General features: G+C 33.3%; 1 protein-coding gene across 2 annotated transcripts in view; it reads right to left on the bottom strand.

The window, feature by feature from the left end:
- USO1 (USO1 vesicle transport factor) overlaps nt 1–20,231 on the bottom strand; it is a 73,842-nt gene that overhangs the window by 38,629 nt on the left and 14,982 nt on the right. For both annotated transcript variants that reach the window (XM_081054837.1, XM_081054836.1), the window contains exons 3-7: nt 20,140–20,204; nt 14,506–14,582; nt 4,333–4,433; nt 3,853–3,955; nt 3,641–3,696 (exon numbers count right to left, since the gene is read on the bottom strand). In XM_081054837.1, the coding sequence (XP_080910963.1) occupies nt 3,641–3,696; nt 3,853–3,955; nt 4,333–4,433; nt 14,506–14,582; nt 20,140–20,204 (402 nt within the window). The remainder of the gene's footprint in view (nt 1–3,640; nt 3,697–3,852; nt 3,956–4,332; nt 4,434–14,505; nt 14,583–20,139; nt 20,205–20,231) is intronic.

Below are 20,231 nucleotides of genomic sequence, written 5' to 3'. Positions count from 1 at the left end.
GAGAGAAAGCAAAAGTATTATTTTAGATGTCAAATTCTCCTACTTAATGCTGGGAACTTGAGTTTAACTGTATTCCTTCCTTTCTGAAGGAATACAGCAGAAAGAATACGGAGGCTCTGAGTTAGATGAAGTGGGTTTTAAAAAGAGTTGTCCTACTTAATAATTGTGCAATTTTAAGCAAATTACATAAATTCTGAGTATCAGTATACCCATGTGTAAAACAAGGATAACATCTTTGTGATAAGGTTTTTATGAGGACAAAACGAGATAAAATGACTCCTATAGAACCTTATGTGTGTGCTACTTATACTTTAAGTTCTCAATACATATTAACTTCTTTTCCCTGATCATTAAGAAATATACTGTTCTAATCAAACACATCCACTAAAATGCTACTAAGAATAAAAGTATATTCAGTGGTCATTGAAAGTAAGTGGGTTCCAGTTCCTTAATTTAAAAACTGGTAACTAAAAGGATTGATTTATCCTGCCTTTCATGTATGAACGGTGTTTCAGAATACAGCAGACTAACTGATGAAGTAAAGTTCTTTGTGTAAGATTATAGCTTAATAAATGTGAAATATTGAAAAAAAATTATAGAAATCACTTTGCAACTCTTAATAAAATAACCAGTTCAGACAATAATCGTTAATGGATGAACAGATGTAATGGATGAATTTGATGCAAAGTTGACAGACAGCTTTACAATAGAGGGATCTGGCTGTCACCACATGCATCAAACCCACTGATAATTAAAAGTGAGACAGCCGGAAATTACATGTTTCCTGGTGTGTTGCAACCTTAAGTGTACTGATCACCTGGGAAACATCCTAGTGAAAAAATGAACTGGAACCTAATCAAACCCTTTAAATAAGTTAAGACATAACAACAACCAAATGTAATGAGAGAATCTTGCCTGGATCCTGATTTGAAGAAATCAACTGTAAAAGACATTGTTAGGACAATTGGGAAACCTGAATATGGAATGGTGACCTTATTTAAACTGAGGGCTAAAACATCACTGTTAGCTTGTTATATGTGATAATGGCATTGTAGTTATATAAGAAAATGCATGTCCATTTTAGACATGTATACTGAAGTATGCAATGGTGAAATCATATTGAGTGATTGCTTTTACATACTCCAGTCAAAAATAACAGCCATATACGATGTCAGAGGCGTAGTAGATTGGGGGAGACGGGTTATCTCTTTTTGAGAGGTATAAATGTCTAACTATTACACTGTTTCGTACATCTAAAACTAATAAAAATAAATAAAAAATAAAGGAGAGTGGTGAGGGGAGACATAGATGATGAAAGTATAACAAAATCTTGAAACTGGTTGAGGAAACAGGTTTGTCTGTGTTATTTTTACTTTTGTTGTGTGTTTATACTTTTCATAATAAAAAATAACAGAATTCAAGAATGGAATTACAGTCTATCACTCAGAATTGAGCTGGTAGGTATTTCCTAGTTTTCTCAACCTTTCTAAATAACATAAATAAATATGATAGTGTCAGTGCAACTGTGATAAATAACCAACTAATTCTCTAAATCCAGATCAAAATCAATGTTTCAAATATGAAACAAACTGGAGCTAAAAATCTTTACCAATGTGCTCCCGGGAGGCTAGTCAATGTTGACAACTATTGTTGAGTGCAATCAGAAAGTTGATTAAAAAGAAAGAGAAGAATTTTTAAAGAAGACTAAAGAAAGCAAAAGACACAAAAAAGGAAAAAAAATACACTGTTCCAGGTAGTCACAGAGTGTCTAATAACTGCCAGAAGTTCCAGTTAGTTGCCTCTGATTGGTGGTGTCAACTGTGGTATGTCATATGGTATATAACTGTGTTACTTATATAACATTACATAATGTTATGACAGTAAGTTATTGACAAAAATATTCAAATAAACAGGTTTACTGAAATTGAAGAAAGTCGAGAACCATGATTTCATTGATATGTGGAATATAAAACTGAAAACAACAAAGGAACAAGACAAAGAAACAAAAACTCATAGACATGGATAATAGTTTAGTGGTTACCAGAGGTTAAGAGGGTGGGGGGTGGTAGATGAGGGTAAAAGGGATCAAATATATGGTGATGGAAGAACTGACTCTGGGTGGTGAACACACAATGTGATACATACATGATGTATCACAGAATTGTACACCTGAAACCTATGTAACTTTACTAACCATTATCACCCCAATAAACTTTAACTTAAAAAAAAAGATGGTTATAAAACATGTAGAAACCAAGAATCTATATACTACAACAAAAATATAACTTAATCACAATTGTAAGTTTAATGAAAAAATGACAGAGAGAATTATTTTATCTGTCTTGAATACAAATTGAGAAACAAGGCTAGAAGCAGAAAAAAAAAAGAGTAGTGAATTAAAGGAAATGGTGTATTTAAGAACCAACACAATGCAGTTACACAAAACAATAAATATCATATATGAAAATGAAAATAAATGCTAATGATACTAGCAGCAATCCAGGAAGAATTTCTTTATTAAATACTTCATATAGTATCATCTTATTTCAACTGAAGGCCAAAAGAAGAGTAGAAAAACAAGTTTAGATTTAGGATATGTAGTAATAGTTTAGTCAAGGAAAGATACTCAAAATTCCTAGTATATGGGTACTCATTTAAATAAGACAATTCTTAAAAAAATATTAAATAAAAATGCTCTTCTCATGAGTTACATTACTATGTCATTTTACCACTTACACTACTGCACTGACATACATACCAGAAAATTTTAAATACAAACCTAAAAAAACTGTCTATATGGATTAGCAGTCAAGAGCATTTCAGTGTTTTTCTCTGCTTTGCCACTAACCACCAGTTGTGAAGCTAAGAGCAATCCAAATGATAATTTCTAGCACTTAGGATGAGAAAGCACAGGGAAGGTACCACAAATACAAAATGAATAAGACACCGCTAACAAAAAAGAAGTCACTTGGTTTCCATGACTCTTGGACTTCTTAGAGTAAATATTGAGACAGAATTCACTTGATGTGATCTCCTAGCTCTAGAATTTAATTTTAAAAAGATTTTTCCAATTGCTGTCTAAAGTATTACAGTTTTGATCAAGTTGTAGATAACAGAGAAAAATATTGAAGCAATATAACAATAATGCATCAACACAAAATATTCAACTTATATGGAAATATTAAAATAAACCAGAATAGAAAATAACACCAGAGCAAATTATGCTCTGCAGTTAAACAGAGATTACAAGGAAAATCCTCTGAAATACATATTCAATCAAATGAGGGTGAGGATTCCAAATGTGACGCTTTGTTAAGTTTACACAGTTCAACGTCTGGGAATGTTTCCTCTACTCTTTCTGGAGGTAGAGTTTCAGAAGAGGATGGAAGAAACCCTAAAATTGTGGAAGGTATAAATTTGAATAGCAAAATTATTTGTCTACGTCAAAATATTGCGTAGGAAGGAAACAAAGGAAGGAAAATATGGCCTTGCATATAACTTAAAAAGGTCTAAAAGATTGGCATCACCTCAACTTTCCAAATGTAACTTCTTATGACTCTGATAAGGGTCAACAAATATTTCATTCCCAAAGAGAAAAAAAGCTGCTTATTTTTAGGTTTCTTTTTCAAATTTAACTTACATCATTACGTATAACTTCCCTGGAATCCGCTAATAAGTCCATCAACCTTGAAACACCTAGAACATAGAACCAAGTGAAAAATATGGGCAGATCAATAATACAAATAGTGATTCAAATTATAAAGAATTCATTAACACATCATTTCAGTCGCCCTCTTGAGGAATGATCCTCACTCTTAAATCAAAATGATATAAGGAAGATGAGTCACTTACCCATGGGACTGACTAAAATAATTTGCTGCACCTGAGGCCCGAGCTGTTTTAAAAGAGAAGTAAGAAGCCTCACACCAGGCCAGCGGACATGGAAATCAAACTCCTGCAATATAAGAATTTAAAATATTTAACATCTGCAATTTACATTTTCAAGAAAAACATTTTTGTTTTAAACTTAATAGTGGTACCAAAAACTACAAGCAAAAATTTAGCAAACTTTAAGAAATAAAAAGCAATACAAAGAAAATAAAGTTAACACAAATTGATCAAACTGATTAAACTGTTACTGACTAAACAGTATTTTGTAAAAATGGAAATAAGCAGATAGCATTATATAGTTCTTAAAACAAGCATGTCAATCTCTTGTAATGATACAATAAATTTCACTACCTTAAAAAGGTACGTATGTGATGCTTCACCCAAAAGGGTAACATAAGAAGCTTATAAAGAATGACAAGAAGAGCAAGGTTCGTAATTTACCTCCAATAAAGATAACAGAAGAGTGACATTTTCTTGCTGCTTAATGAAAATTTCTGTAAACTGGCTTCCCAAATCCTCACTCTGTCTTGTGGAATTTTCTTCTGTAATATTCAAAGATAAAGTACTTCAACATGATGCTTTGTTGAGGGAGCTATGCAGAAACGATATTTTTCTTGGAACGGTGACAGCACAATTATGCTTAAAATAACTTTCAATGTCATTAAAAATTTTTGCTCATTGTTACTATTATTAAATTTGTTGGGGTAACACTGGTTAATAACATTTCAGGTGTACAAATTTATAATACGGCATCTGTATGTTGTATCAATGTGCTCAACATCTGTAGTCTCCTTCAGTCAGAAGTTTTACTTGTAACAGCTAAAACCAGAAACCACCCAAATGCCCATCAATAAGGGAATGGGTTAACAAATTGTTGTATATTCATACAAAAGAATACTACTCAACAATAAAAAGGAATGAACTACTGTATACAACATGAATGAAAATCAAAATAATTATGCTGAAAAAAGCCAGACCAAAAAACCCAAGGCAGTGGATACTGTATAATCTCATTTATATAAAATTCTAGAAAAATGCAAAATAGTCTACAGTGACAAAAGCAGATCTGTGACTGAATGGGGATTAGAAGGAGGGATGGATTACAAATACATAAGCACAAGGAAACTTTTAAATATATTCATTATTTTGGTAGTAGTGATAACATTATCACTACTACCGTTTATACATAGGTTATACATAGGTTTATACATAGGACAGTTTATACATAGGTCAAAACTCATAAAACTGTACATTCATATATGTGCAGTTATATTTCAATTATACTTCAATAAAGCTGTGTGTGTGGGGAAAGAAATCTAAGTGGAGATATCATGTAAATTATTTGAATATACAATTATGAACTTCAGTATGAAGGTCTGGATTGTATATTTGAGAGTGGCAAGCATCTAAGTATTTGAAGTCATAAGCCTAGATGAGATCACCAAGAGAAAGAATGGAGAAGGAAAGAAATCTGTGCCCTGGAACAGTACAATGTTAATATTTGGGGAGATAAAGAAAATAGCAAAGGAGACAAAAAGTAGCCCAGTGAGACCAGAAGCAAGTCAGGGGATTGTGGAGACTGAGAAATACGTGAAGGAACTGTTTCAAGGAGAAAGGGGTGGTTAACTCAAACTGATGGGTCAAGTGTCGTCTCTGAACTTAATGTGATCAAGAAATGAAGCAGCATCACTAACACAGTAGAGGCAATTTCTGTTTATGTACAGAATGGCTAGGGTGTGGAGTAAGTAGTCAAATACTTTCCTGGGAGGCAATGCAGTATATATAATGGAAGAAGCTAATAAAATTTTTTGAGTCAGACCAATTAGAACTGTAACCTGTATTCCACCACTTAGCAGCCACATTACTTTGGGCAGATAGCCTAACTATATCAAGCTTCAGTTTCCTTATTTATAAAATGGGGACAATGTCTTTCATGTAGTTTTCTTTGAGGATTCAAAATAAGTAAAACATCCAGCACAGTGCTTGGTAAATAATATATGTTCAATAAATAGTAATATCATCAACATTATCATCATCATTCCTAAGACAGGATTTCTCAACCCTGGCACTGACATCGATATTATTATGTGAGGCACATATGCCTTGTAGGATGTTTAGCAGCATCCCTGGCCTTTACCCACAAGAGGCCAACTGAATCCCATTACTTCCCCCTCAGCTCTGACAACCGAAAAGCCAAAAATGTCTCCAGATGTTGCCAAATGTGGTAGAGGGGGCCAAATTTCCCTCAGGTGAGAAACAGAGTCCTAATATTTAAGATATGTGTGTGTGTGTATGTGTGTGTGTGTGCGTGCGTGTGTGTGTGTGTGTGTATATACACACACATATGTATATATATCTATATATATATATAAGTTTTAAAATTAAACAGAACATAGCAATCTTCTTTTGATGATTCAGAAAAAATTTCAGATTCACATAAGGTTACCATTAACAAGTATTATCACCATGGTGCAAAAGATGTAACAAAGTACATTCTATGATATTCTCAGAAACATGCCTGTAAACATGTCTGATATTGATATTTTACCTTATATTTATCTTTCTCATAAAAGTTGCATGCAATCTACCAAGAAAAGTCGTTATTTGAGTTTATGATTGTTTGGATGCTAAATAAAAATAAATGTGCTGCATATTTTTTTAACAGTACTGAACTACTCATTTTTACCCTTTACATTTGATTTCTTAGATTAATGGTGGCTTCAGAAGAATTGTTTAGGGAAGCATTTTCACTTCAGGAAAAACAGGAGGGCGTAAAGGGATGAAAAGAAACTACAGTTGAAAGCAATCATGATGTTATTGCATTATCATTGACACATCAAGGGTGCAACATTAAGGTGGCAGAGGTTTGATACTCCGCAGGCCTAATATTAATCATAAGGAAGCCTGCTACTCAAACGTAACTAGAGTGGACTCAAGGGACATTCTCTATCATGGATGTACTTAAAGGATTTCCAGTTGTTCATTTGGGAGCTGATGAAATTCTGTGCCCTAATTATTTACACACCCCTGAAAGTAAAAGTTTTCCTAGTAAATTGTGATTTTCAAAGTCAAAGGTGAATTTATCAGTGGAGCTGAAAAAAAAGTCAGGCCAGTAAGTAGGAAGAACTACATACCCTCCCCATTTTACTGAAAAGTTTCCATGATGATGGAAAGGGAGATTACAAAGAAACTGGAAAAGATATGGGAACTTGGGCGCTGATAAAATCTTTTGTGAATCTCCCTCTTTGGAATCAGCTAAGAACAGGAGCCCTAATTCCCCCAGTATGGTAAATGACATGTACCCAACAAAATATATAAGATTTGGTGGGCCAACGAGCCTGTCTTGTTTTAAGACACCCCAGAACCCTAAGAAGCCATGGCTATGCAGGAAATGGTACCAGGAACAAATATCTAGCCAAATTCTAACAAAATCAGGAACAAATATCTAGCCAAATTCTAACAAAATTCTATAGATAAAAAAGCAGATAAAGAAAACTGTACAAAAAGTGGCCTATGAGGAACACATATCAAGTGAATAGTTCCAAATATATGAAAAATCGACGTATGTAACTTACTGTCTCCCCCTTAGAATTGTCTTCCTCTAGAAATTAAGATCACAGCAATATGACGGTCTAATTGTAGATACTTTGTAGGGCTATTTTCCATTTGCATATATTCATATTTGTTGCATGAGATAACACTTGGGTATATAATTAATAAAATAATGCTTCTGAAATATACTTTATCATACGATGATTTTTATTTGAGGTTGTGAATATAGTAAAAAATATTAATTCAACTTTAGGGGCAACACAGTAATGTACAAGTGAAACAGACTGGGTGTAAGACAACAGGCAGCATGGAAAGTATGTGCCCTAAGGGAAGCAACAATTACTCAGCTCCAGCTGATTAGTGCCACGTGGGAATGCAGGCCCAAATGTCATCAGCCTTCAGATTTTTTAAAAAGAGAAGTGTAAAATCCAAAAACTGATGTGAAAACTCCCAATTTGTAACACTCGCAACTTATTTTAATTATTGAGTCAAATAATTTTGCTTTTAGTATATGTGCTGCCGAAGCGAGCACAATAATTTTGCTTTTAAGACGGGCAATGCCCTTGGGCCGAAAGATTGCGACCTCTAGAGAAAAGCTCAAAATAAAAATCATTGACATTTGAGAGAATATTAAAACTTGTAAGGTAATCTAAAAAGTGGGGAAAAAGCATATACAGACTTGATGGATTCTTCCTATGAAATATTTTAAAACGCTGAACTATTTATGTGGATAAATGCAAATAACTAAGTTGGGGGTTTAAGTCTTGGTTAGTATTTCCCAAAATGCAGAATAGTGTGGCATGTTAATAGGTATCTGAGAAAAGCAAGCTCCTGTGCACAAATGTATTTGGATTAAACAAAGACTGAAAGGATTCGTTACTGCAGGATTCTCAGCACTTTCTATAGTAATGTAAATTTTGTGATGCTTCCAAGGGGACTATAGTATGTTTTATTTATTTAACGATGGACCTCTTTTAATACAGAGTACTCTGGGACTTGTCCTACACGTTAAGGAATGCAGGTTTAACTCAAACAAAAGTTTAATTCAATGTTTGCATTGAACACAAAGTAATAACTTAGCAAGGAGTTAACACATTTCATTTATTCTGTAGCAATACTGTATGAAATACTGAAGCTTAAGAGTGTATAGTTAACACTGGTTATTATTTGTCTTGTTGATGATAGCCATTCTGACTGGGGTGAGGTGGTATCTCATTGTGGTTTTTATTCGCATTTCTCTGATGATTAGTGATGTTGAACATTTTTTCATGTCTACTGGCCATTTGTATGTCCTCTTTGGAGAAATGTCTATTCAGGTCCTCTGCCCATTTTTCAACGGGATTTTTGTTCTTTTGTTGTTGTTTAGTTGTATGAGTTCCTTATATATTTTGGATATTAGCCCCTTATCAGAAGTGTTGTTTGCAAAAATCTTCTCCCCTTCGATTGGTTGCCTCTTTATTTGTTGATGGTTTCTTTTGCTGTGCAGAAGCTTTTTAGTTTGATAAAGTCCCATTCATTTATTTTAGCTTTTACTTTCCTTGACTTTGGGGTCAAATTCATAAAATGCTCTTTGAACCCAAGGTCCATAAGTTTAGTACCTATGTGGAGAAAAAGGAACTCTCATACACTCTTGGTGGGAATGCAGATTGGTGCAGCCACTATGGAAGGCAGTGTGGAGGTTCCTCAAAAAATTAAGAATAGAATTACCACAGGATCCAGCAATCCCTCTTCTGAGTATCTACCCAGACAATCTGAAAACATTTATCCATAAAGATATATGTGTTCCAATGTTCATTGCAGCCTTATTTACGGTGGCCATGACATGGAAACAACCAAAGTGTCCTTTGATATCCCGATGATTGGATAAAGAAGATGTGGTATATACACACACACACACACACACACACACACACACACACACACACACAATGGATTACTCTTCTGCTATCAGAAAAGATGAAATAGCACCATTTGCGACAACATGGATGGATCTTGAGATTAAAATGCTAAGCAAAATGAGTCAGACAGAAAAAGTAGAGAACCACGATTTCACTGATATGTGGTACATAAACCAAAAACCACAAAAGAATAAGACAAACAAATGAGAAACAAAACTCAGACACAGACAATAATTCAGTGATTACCAGAGGGTAAGTGGGGAGGGGGGTGGTAGATGAGGATAAAGGGAATCAAATATATGGTGATGGAAAGAGAACTGACTCTGGGTGGTGAACACACAATGTGACATAGAGATGATGTATTACAGAATTATACACCTGAAATCTATGTAACTTTACTAATAATTGTCACCCCAATAAACTTAAAAAAAAGAATTTAAAAAAGAAATAAGAGTATATAGTTAAGATCTATGTTTTGAAATGAACTAGTGAAATGTGATTCTGTTCCAAGGATCTATGGTTCCTTCTGGTTTAATATTGCCAATTTAAAAAAGCTGTTAGTGAGATAAACTCTATTTCCTTTAAGTTCTAGTCACAAGACGGCACTTTTGAATATTATGTAGAGTCCCACAAAAATTAGCTAAGCAATTAAAGTAATGTACAAAGCTATTTTGGTGTAGCGGTAAATTATTAATAAAACTACTAGAAATGGTTACACTAATTATATCTAAAAGTTGTAAACCAAAACTAGACCCAATGAAAAGTTATATCTATTAAGCTATTAATAAAACTACTAGAAATGGTTACATTAATTATATCTAAAAGTTGTAAACCAAAACTAGACCCAATGAAAAATTATGCCTATGTTACAAGTAAGCAAAGGTATGAGCCAAGTAAACCATCCTCTTTCATCAATATACTTATTTTAAAACTCTTAGAGCTAAGTATATTTTTTATATTATATATTTTATATAGTACATGCTACACTTAATATAATCTATAAAAGTAAATGACCCTTTATTGTAAGATAAATGGAAAAATAAGAACTAACTGGCGCTTTGCTACCATAGTGAAAATACACCTAAAACAGGTATATAAAATTAAAGACTGCTTTTTAAAAAGTCCTTATATACCTCTGGCAACAATTCAGGCCTATTTATATGATTGGCTTTTAATTAAATATGTATACATTTAGTCTTCAAGTGGATTTACAGTGTATTTTTTCCAGAGGTATAATCAATATCCAAAAAACTTCTCTTTGGAACTTTACTTCGTATCAAAGATCATAACCCACATTATGGAGGACAAAACTAATTTGTAGGAAGAGAGATAGCAATAAAAGTAGACCTAACTCTGGGGCCGGCAGTTAGCTCAGTTGGTTAGAGTGTGGTGCTCTTAACAAGGTTGCCAGTTCAATCCCCACATGGGCCACTGTGAGCTGCGCCCTCCACAACTAGATTGAAACAACTACTTGAGTTGGAGCTGATGGATCCTGGAAAAACACATTTAAAATAAATAAAAGTTTTTTTAAAAAAGTTGACCTAACTCAGAGTGAGGGAATATCAAGTAATCTTTTACGCTGTGGTCAATTAGTTTAAAAAGTACAGCTATATATATATTTTTAACATTTGTCTGCATCCTCTATAAACTAGTTATATAAATTATAAGATTTAATAAAGAATCTAGTTAGTAAAATGGCCACAATTTATTAAATCAGAAATCTATGGAATAACAACAACAACAAAAAGGAATGTGTCAAAAAAATACTGTTATCCTACTTACTAGATGATATTATGTAAGTTACGTGGTCTCTAGGCTTCCATTTTCAGAAAACAGAAAAATATCACCTACCTCACAGGGTGCTATGAGGATCAAATAAGATAATGGGCACAAAAGCCCTGCAAAGTTTAATGCTCCACACAAGTATGATGAAACAATAATAGAAACAACTACTGATTGTACTACCCAACAAGGAAACAGCTTATTGTCAAAGTCAAGGCATAATATTCTGTTATGTTCTGCTTTCAAACAAGGGGTTCAAATGTCACAAAAGATAATGCTATATACAACTTAATATGTTAATGTCTTTGTTAGTTTTTTGTTAGGTATAGGCAACTTTGTTATGTACCATTTTAAATCTCCTTTTGATAAGGATATTCCCTTCTTTATTTTAAAAAGTTAAGGATCTCGGAAAAAATGGTAAAACAAAATGGTAAAAATGGTAAAACAAAATAAAGTAAAACTTGAGTAAACTTTAATTATGAGTTAAAGAAATAGCAATGTTAATGGAACTTGAAACAGACCACCAGAAAAAAAAGACAATATTGATGAGTTCTAAGAATATAAAAAATGTCAGTAACCAGATATTACTGCATGCATTATTTTAAAGGGACAATATCAACACGTAAGTATTCTCTGAACTGGAATACTTTCCAGTTCTTATTGAATAAAGGTAAAACTCATATGTATACATACAAGTATGTATGCATAAATATTCAAATATTATTTTTATTTTTAAATAAGCTGCCTCAAATTTCTCCAGGAAGTACACAAAAACTAAAACGAATTCAAAACCACCAGAGAACTAGCTTCAAGTCTGGTAAAAGATGCACTAGAATATTTTCTGTGTTCTGGACAATAAATAGATTTAGTCATAGACAGAAAAAATAGCAATATAAAATTATCAAATATTCCTCTTAAAATAAGGAATTCTTATATTGTGAAATAAATCTCAAGTATTTTTACTAGCCAGAAAAAACCTAACTTGACAGTGTCCTTTTTATATTATCAGAAATTATGCCTAAAAGCATCATGCATATGGAAATGCAATCTTTTACCTTCAACATCATCTGAAAAGGTAGAGACAGGTAGATAGATAGATAGACAGATAAATAAATATATAAATAAAAAGTGGGTGATAAAGAAAACAGTTTTTTTATGTGTCAGAATTCACAATAAAATAAATAAGAGCTTAAAACATCAAATAAGCAATACAATCTCTTGTAAGAAGGGACTCATTTATTTTACTCAAATACTTGAGATATCCCAAAAGCGATATACCAGCGATATTCAGGATTATGAGGCAGATTTATCAATAAGTTAAAGGGCTATACAATATCCCCAAGGCAAGGCAAAGAACTCTACAACCAAGTGCATTATGTCAGCTAAGAATGATCTTTTGATGAAAGTTTAAGTTCCTATTTAATCTTCCCCTGAAAAAGTGATTCTAGTACTGTTTCTCCTAAGAATCATCTATCCTGTTTTATCCAAAGGATGATTTTTGGATGCTGAATTAAAAATAAAGAACTCAGGGGCAGCCAGATGGCTCAGCTGGTTAGAGCATCAGTTCTGAACTACAAGGTTGCCAGTTCAATTTCAGCATGGGATGGTAGGCTGCAACTAAGACTGAAAACAGTGACTGGACTTGGGGCTGAGCTGCGCCCTCCACAACTAGATTGAAGGACAACGACTTGGAGCTGATGGGCCCTGGAGAAACACACTGTTCCCCAATATTCCCCAATAAAATAAAATAAAATAAATGAACAGAGTCAAATACATAAAGAGAAACAAAAAATTGGACTCTGAAATTGATTATATTATAAATTTATAAGAAAGAAAAACCACCTAACTAAAAATTATTGCCGCTGTACCAATTTTTTAAAAAGAAAAATCATCTGCAATAAACTAGGAAAACATAAATTTCTAATCTGAAATGGCAAAAAAAAGTCTTTTAATGTATTATAACAAGTGTGTTGCACCCAATTTTCTCATCTGAGAAATAACTAGACAAAATAAGTATCTTTTTCTTTACAGTGTGTTCTTGTGTGTATTTAAGTATTGTCATGTGCTTGACAGCTTCTTTACCCATGGGAACCAAATTATATTTACTAAAGATTTTTCAGCTCTGAGAAATGAATAAAGTTAAGTTATAAGCTAGATGTCACAGAAATAAAAATTTAAGAAAAAGGATATTTAAATGTAAGAAATTGTGACTACTCAACACAACCCAGTTTTGAGTGTTCCCATTACTGATATTCTGTGAAGTTAATATCTACATATGTTTCTGTTCTACTTTTATTTGGAAAAAACATTGCAAACTCAGTATCATCTACATTTCTTTACTACCTGTCTACTCAGAATTTTGAAAGATCCTATAATTTCAGTCTAAATTAGACTTAATATGTCCACCCTTCTGATAGTCTAGAACAGGGGTGTCCAAACTTTTTTCAACGTTTTTTACCAAGAGCCATATGCGGTACAATACACTAACAGCTGGGCCACTCACGCAAGGTGAAGTACGTATTGCCTCACCTGGTTTATTTAGGTAAACTAAATATATTTTTGGAATTTGCTGCGGGCAAATTAACAATGGACTGCAGGGCTACAGTTGGCCCGCGGGCCGCAGTTTGGACACCCCTGGTCTACGATAATGAAAAACCCACTATTGTCCTATTGCAATAGCCAATCTGATATAAGAAATGAACTCATCAACAGGACTGTGAAATGGTACTGAATGCATATAGAACAAAAGGTATACAGACTTCCAGTCAAGTATTTCACATACTACTAACAATAAAACAAAATAAGAAAATAACAAACTACCTTATTTTAAGTGCACAAGTAATTTGGAACAAAAAAGATAAAGGATATACAAAAGAAATGTGTGGATTTCAAACTGATTCATATCATTTTACATCAAACAGACTTAATGTAAAAATAATTTCTAAATTTAATAAATTGTTGCTTTTTATAAATTAACATGTGTCCTATGTTAAAAGGTTAAGTATTTATTAGGAAAAAACCCTCTAACTTCATACTGCTTACCAGATAACATAAATAAAAGTTTAATTTTTCAGTCAATAGCCAAAAATGATTATTTAATCCAGAGATTACTAATACTCATGCTGCTTAACTGAAACCAAATCCAAACAGAACTGTAAATGTTTTCTTTTTAAAAAAGAAGAATCTAATTCCATCTCCAAATTATATACAAAGCAATCATCCTAAAGATACTTTTCTAGAACTAGGCTTATGTCTTTCCTTTATTGATTAGAAAAAAGAAAAAAAATACATATAAATAAATTTGTAAAATGTATTTAAAACCAGTGAAATTGGTATAATCCAGTAAATTTTATGTACAAAAACTACAATAAAAGAAACTTACCTATTTCTTCTTCTTCATCATTAGATATTATATTATACAGTGTGTCCAAAGCATAACCTATTATTTCAGAATCCGAACTGAAAAAAGAAATTATTACATTTACACACTGCTAATTAGAGTGTGAATTATGACCATTTTTAGATAGTTACTTAGCAAGACTGTATATAATATTAATTTCATTTCTAAAAATTTATCCTAAGAAAATATCAGTGCAACTATGAAGACTATATAAAGATTTATTTGTAATAGTGAAAAATCAGAGGTAACCTAAATTTCCAATACAAAATATGGTAAATCCATCCATACAGCAGCAATAAAAAATATATTTCAAAGAATGTTTAATGACATGGTAATGAAAACACCCTTGATTTAATGCCTATAGGAAAACACTGAACATAAAAATTAATGTACAGAGTGATTCCATCTAGCAAAAAATAAGTATACATTTACGTGTGTTTATATATATATTAATCTTATGAATAAATTTGTAAAATAAATATAACTTTAAAACCAGCAAAATTAGTTTAAAAACAAAACAAAAAAAAAAAAAACAGCAAAAAACCCAGGAAATTTTATAGGTGTGTGTATGTTTATATATGTTCTGTGATACACACACATACACATACATATATATAAACATATATATAAAATATTTTACATATGTTTATATAAGCATAATACTGTTACATATAGTTGGACTACTAGAGTTTGTTTCCCTGCTCCATACTTTATTTTCTAAAAAAATAAAAAATATATCTTATAGTAAATATGTACTATTTATAGTATCAGATATGTACTATTTATAATATCAGGAAGTATGTCTTGTAGTCATTGATAAACAGATAAATTTTGAAAGCCTAATAGATGATGATGGCATTTAGAATGAAAAGCAAGAATGAGATACAGGTCACAAAGACCCAGGGACTATGAAGAAGTGATTAGGAGTGATAGATGAAAGCAAAGATGATAGACAAAGTGGACCACAACGAGAGGATGTAAATGTCAAATGAAGTGGGTTTTAAAATTTTTATCATTTTGTTTTTGAGAAATTTTGAGGGGCATCTTTTAAAAACAATATTGAGAGGATCAAATATATGGTCATGGAGGGAGAACTGACTCTGGGTGGTGAACACACAATGTGATATACAGATGATATATTACAGAATTGTACACTTGAAATGTATGTAACTTACTAACCAGTCATCCCAATAAACTTTAATCAAAAACAAAACCAAACCACTACTGAGAAACTAGGAATAGAAGGGAACGTCCTCTAAATGATAAAAGGAATCTAAGAAAATGTAATGGTGAAAGACTAAATGCTCTATTCCTAAGATCAGGAACAAGATAGCAATGTTCCCTCTAGCCACCTCTACCTAACATTGAACTAGAGGTTCTAGCTAGAACAATCAGGTAAGAAAAGGAAACAAAAGGCATATAGATTAGAAAGAAATAAAACTATACCTATTCACAGATGACATTCTTGTATATAAAAAATCCTACAGAATTCACTAAAAAACTATTTGAATATACAGCAAAGTTGAAGGATACATGCTCAATATAAAAACCTCAAAATTCAAATTAGTGAAAAGACATTCTGTGTTCATGGATAGGAAGATATAATATTGTTAAGATGCTAATATACCCAGACTTGATAAACAGATTCACATATCCGTATAAACATCCTAGCTGTCATTTTTGCAGAAATTGACAAGCTGGTCATAAAATCTGTATGAGAATGCAAAGGATCCAGAGTAGCCAAAACAATCTTGGAAAAGAAAAAAAAAAAAGGTTGAAGTACTTACATTTCCCAATTTCAAAACTTACAAAATTATAATAACCAAGACTATGTGACACTGGCATAAGGATAGACATATAGATAAACAGAATAGAGAGTCTAAAAATAAAGCCTAACTTTTATTTCACTGATTTTTGGCAAGGATGCAAAAACCATTCAATGTGGAAGGAATAGTCCTTCAACAAATGGTGCTGGGATTAGATATCTACATGCAATAGAATGAAGTTGGACCCCTACTTCAAACCATATACAAAAATTAACTCAACATGGATACAATACCTAAACATAAGAAGCTAAAGCTATTAAAACTCTTAGAAGAAAACAGAGACATAAACTTTCATAACCTTGAATTAAGCAATGATTTCTTAGATATGACACCAAAAGTATAAGCAAGAAAAGATCAAACAGATAAACTAGACTTTGTCAAAATTAAAAACACTATCAAGAAAGTGAAAAGATAAACCAAAGAACGGGAGAAAATATTTGCAAATCAAAAATCTGACAAGGGACTTGTATCCAGAGTATATATACAATTCAACAATAAAAAGACAAGTAACCCATTTAAAAATGGGTGAAGGATTTGAGCAGACATTTCTCAAAAAACAAAAAGTATATAAATGGTAAATAAGCGCATGAAATTACGGAAGTTGAAATCAAAACCACAGTGAGATACCAAGTTATATCCACTAGGATAGCCATAAAAAAAGGACAATCACAAGTGTTGGCGAGGAGAAATTGCATCTTCATACACTGTTGGTGGGAATGTAAAATGAGTTTGGCAGTTCCTCAAAAAAGTTTAACATAGAGTTACCACATGACCCAACGATGCATTCCTATGTATAAAACACATGTTCACACAAAAATAGTACATGAATGTTCATAGCAGCATTATTTATAATAGCCAATAAATGGAAATAGCCCAAATATCCATCAACTAATGAATGGATAAACAAAGTGTGGTGTATCCATACTATGGAATATTATTCAGCCATAAAAGAGGATGAAATACTAACATACATATTAAACATGAATGAATCTTGATATATTATGCTAAGTGAAAGAAGCCAGACAAAAGCCACATATTATATGATTCCATTTATATAAAATGTCCAAGACAATCAAATCTATAGAGACAGAAAGTAGATTAGTGGTTGCGAAGCATTGAGGGGAAGAAGGAATAGAGCATGATAGCTAATGGATAGTGGATTTCTTTTTGAGTGATGAAAATGTTCTGGAATTAGACAGAGATGATGGTTGCAAGACTTTGTGAAGATACTAAATCCACTGATGTGTACACTTCTAAAAGATAAACTTTATAGTATACAAATTATATCTCAATTAAAAAAAACAACTACTGAGGTGTCATGGTTTAGTTCCACCAGGGAGAGATAGACAACTTTCAGGCCCTGAGTGTGGGACTTAGGAGAATGGCAGCCCTCCTCAAGGTGGCTGTAAGGGAACAAGGTGGCTCTCCAGCGACAGATGGAGAGCTTCAAGCCACGCTAAGAAAGGGAACACAGCTTTCTGTGATGCCGCCAGTGATGAAGGGGATCCAGTGGAAGGATTCTGATATGTTAGCTGGCCAGGCCAGAAGAAGCATTCAACAGTAATGAAGATGAGAAGTGGAAGGAGACAGCTCAGAACACAGATCTTTGCATTGAATAAAGTTAAAAAAAAAAAACAACACACAACAAACCACTCACAGAACACTCTAAAAACAGAAGACAGAGAACCCTGCTTTTTCCAGCTCTAGAAGACCAGTAACAACAGGGAGATCTTATATCACCTCATTCTGACCTCCTCTTTTGCTTCCTGTTCCACTTTTAAGGAGCCTTGGGATTAAACTGGGCCCACCTGGATAATCCAGCATAATCTCCCCATCTCAAAGTCTTTAGTTTAACCACATCTGCAAAGTCTTTTTTGCCATCCAAGGTAATGTTCATAGGTTATGGTGATTATGATGTGAACATCATCCAGGGGGCATTATTCTGCCTACCATAGTTGCCCACTATAGTGTTAATAACACACAGTTCTGACACATCCAATGCATTTACTCAAGTGCACTAGAATTAGCTGGCTTTCAAAAGATAGCCCATGTGTGTTACATGGTCTGAGGAAAAAAGGAAAGGCTCTAACTGGTATGAAAAAGCAGCTGGGCATTGCTGAAATATAACGGTAAAAGAGGCTGTCAGGTTAGACAGACAGGCAGTACCCGGATCTCTAAAACACTTGTATGTTTTGTTTTGTTTGATAAACTTGGACTTCACACTGCACTGAGCTGGTGAAATGCATTACACAGGTAAGTGAGAGAAGATTCACATTTCAGACAGATAATTCTTGCAATGTATAGACTGAATGGAAGGACAAAGAGATCAGAGGCAAAGAACACAGTTTGAACGTGGTGGTGGTTTTAAACTATTTCCAAAAGCTCTTTGATAACAACTCCCTTCAAAAGACATAACCTAATTCTCCTCCTCTTAAGTGCAGGCTGTGTTTACTAACTTGCTTCTAACAAACAGAAGATGGCGGGACTGATGGTATGTGACTTCTGAGACTAAGTCCTACAAGGCTCTGTGGCTTTCTTTTTATTCTCTCTCTAGGACTGCTTGCTACGGGAGAAGCGAGTTGCCGTATCATGAGGATGTTCAAGCAGCCCTATAGAAAGAACAACATGGTGAGGTCCTGAGGCCTCCTGCCAACAGCAATGTGAGTGAGCCATCTTGGAATCAGATCTTCCAGTCCCAGCTGCGCCTTCAGATGTAAACTGTATTCCTGGCTGACACGCTGACTGCAACCTCATGAGAGGCCCTAAGCCAGAATCACCTCCTAAGCCACTTCTGAATTCCTGATCCACAGAAACCGTGAGATAATAAATATTTATTATTTTGAGCCACTAAGTTTTAAGGTAATTTGTTATGCAGCAAAAGGCTAGGAAAATGGTTTATGTGATTGATTCTGAGAGCCAGAACTAAGACTGACAAAGGAAACTGAGAGAAATTCATGGATTTCAGCTGGTTGTTGTTGTTGTTTTTTTTTTTTTTTAGTCTGGATGGGCATAATGGGTTAAGAAGACAGATGAGTTCAGCACAAATCCTCCAGTTTTTTGCTTGAATGGAAAGGTGCTATCAGCTGGGATGAACTTGGGTCAAAAGGCAGTTAGTTGAAGGGGATTCGGGGGTGGGGTGGGGGAGGAGGCAGTTAGGAGCAGGACAACCACAGATAAATTAACTTTTGAACATTTAGAATTTGAGGTACTTGTGCGAGATCTTGATATAGTAGGAATGACCACTGAGCAGTTAACGCTTGTAAGATATATTTAATTAGAAGTACGATTTGAAAGCTATTGATACACGATTGTTAATTAAAACCAAAGATGCAGATATAATCCCTTAAAGAGAAATTCAAGGAGCTAAAAATAGACTGAATGATCTTTCTCTTAAGACATGCTCAGAATGAACACTTCACTCTATTAGTACAGTTTATTTCTCTAAAACAAGCAAGTCTGGATAACTGATATAATATGTATTATATTATAGACCAGTACATTATAACTAAGTGAAAATCAAAACATTCATTTGCCAGTTCAAATCAAGATCGTAAGTCTTTAATTAGCAGTTACTTCATTTGATTTGTATAGTAGTGGAAAGTTCTCAATCCCTGAGGGTTCAGATTGTCTGCCTTAATACTTAGCATAGCATCCACTAAACATTTGTTGAAATGACAACTAAAGTAAAAACTCAACAGCCTTACTATGTGAATCATTTCTTGAATAGTGACTCTAAAACAAATTAAAATTTGAAAAAAAATTACGGAGAAAAATCATTAAACAGACTTACCGATCTGTTTGTAAAACATGAATAAGGTGTTCCATAGCTTGAATACCCACTTCCAAGCGATATTTCTGCACAAAAGAAAAATGTTAAAGTAA

The sequence above is a fragment of the Rhinolophus hipposideros genome, assembly GCF_964194185.1.
Source record: "Rhinolophus hipposideros genome assembly, chromosome: 1".
NCBI classification, from domain to species: domain Eukaryota; kingdom Metazoa; phylum Chordata; class Mammalia; order Chiroptera; family Rhinolophidae; genus Rhinolophus; species Rhinolophus hipposideros.
Note: the sequence above shows the minus strand (reverse complement) of the source record. Positions and strands in the feature narration are given on the sequence as shown.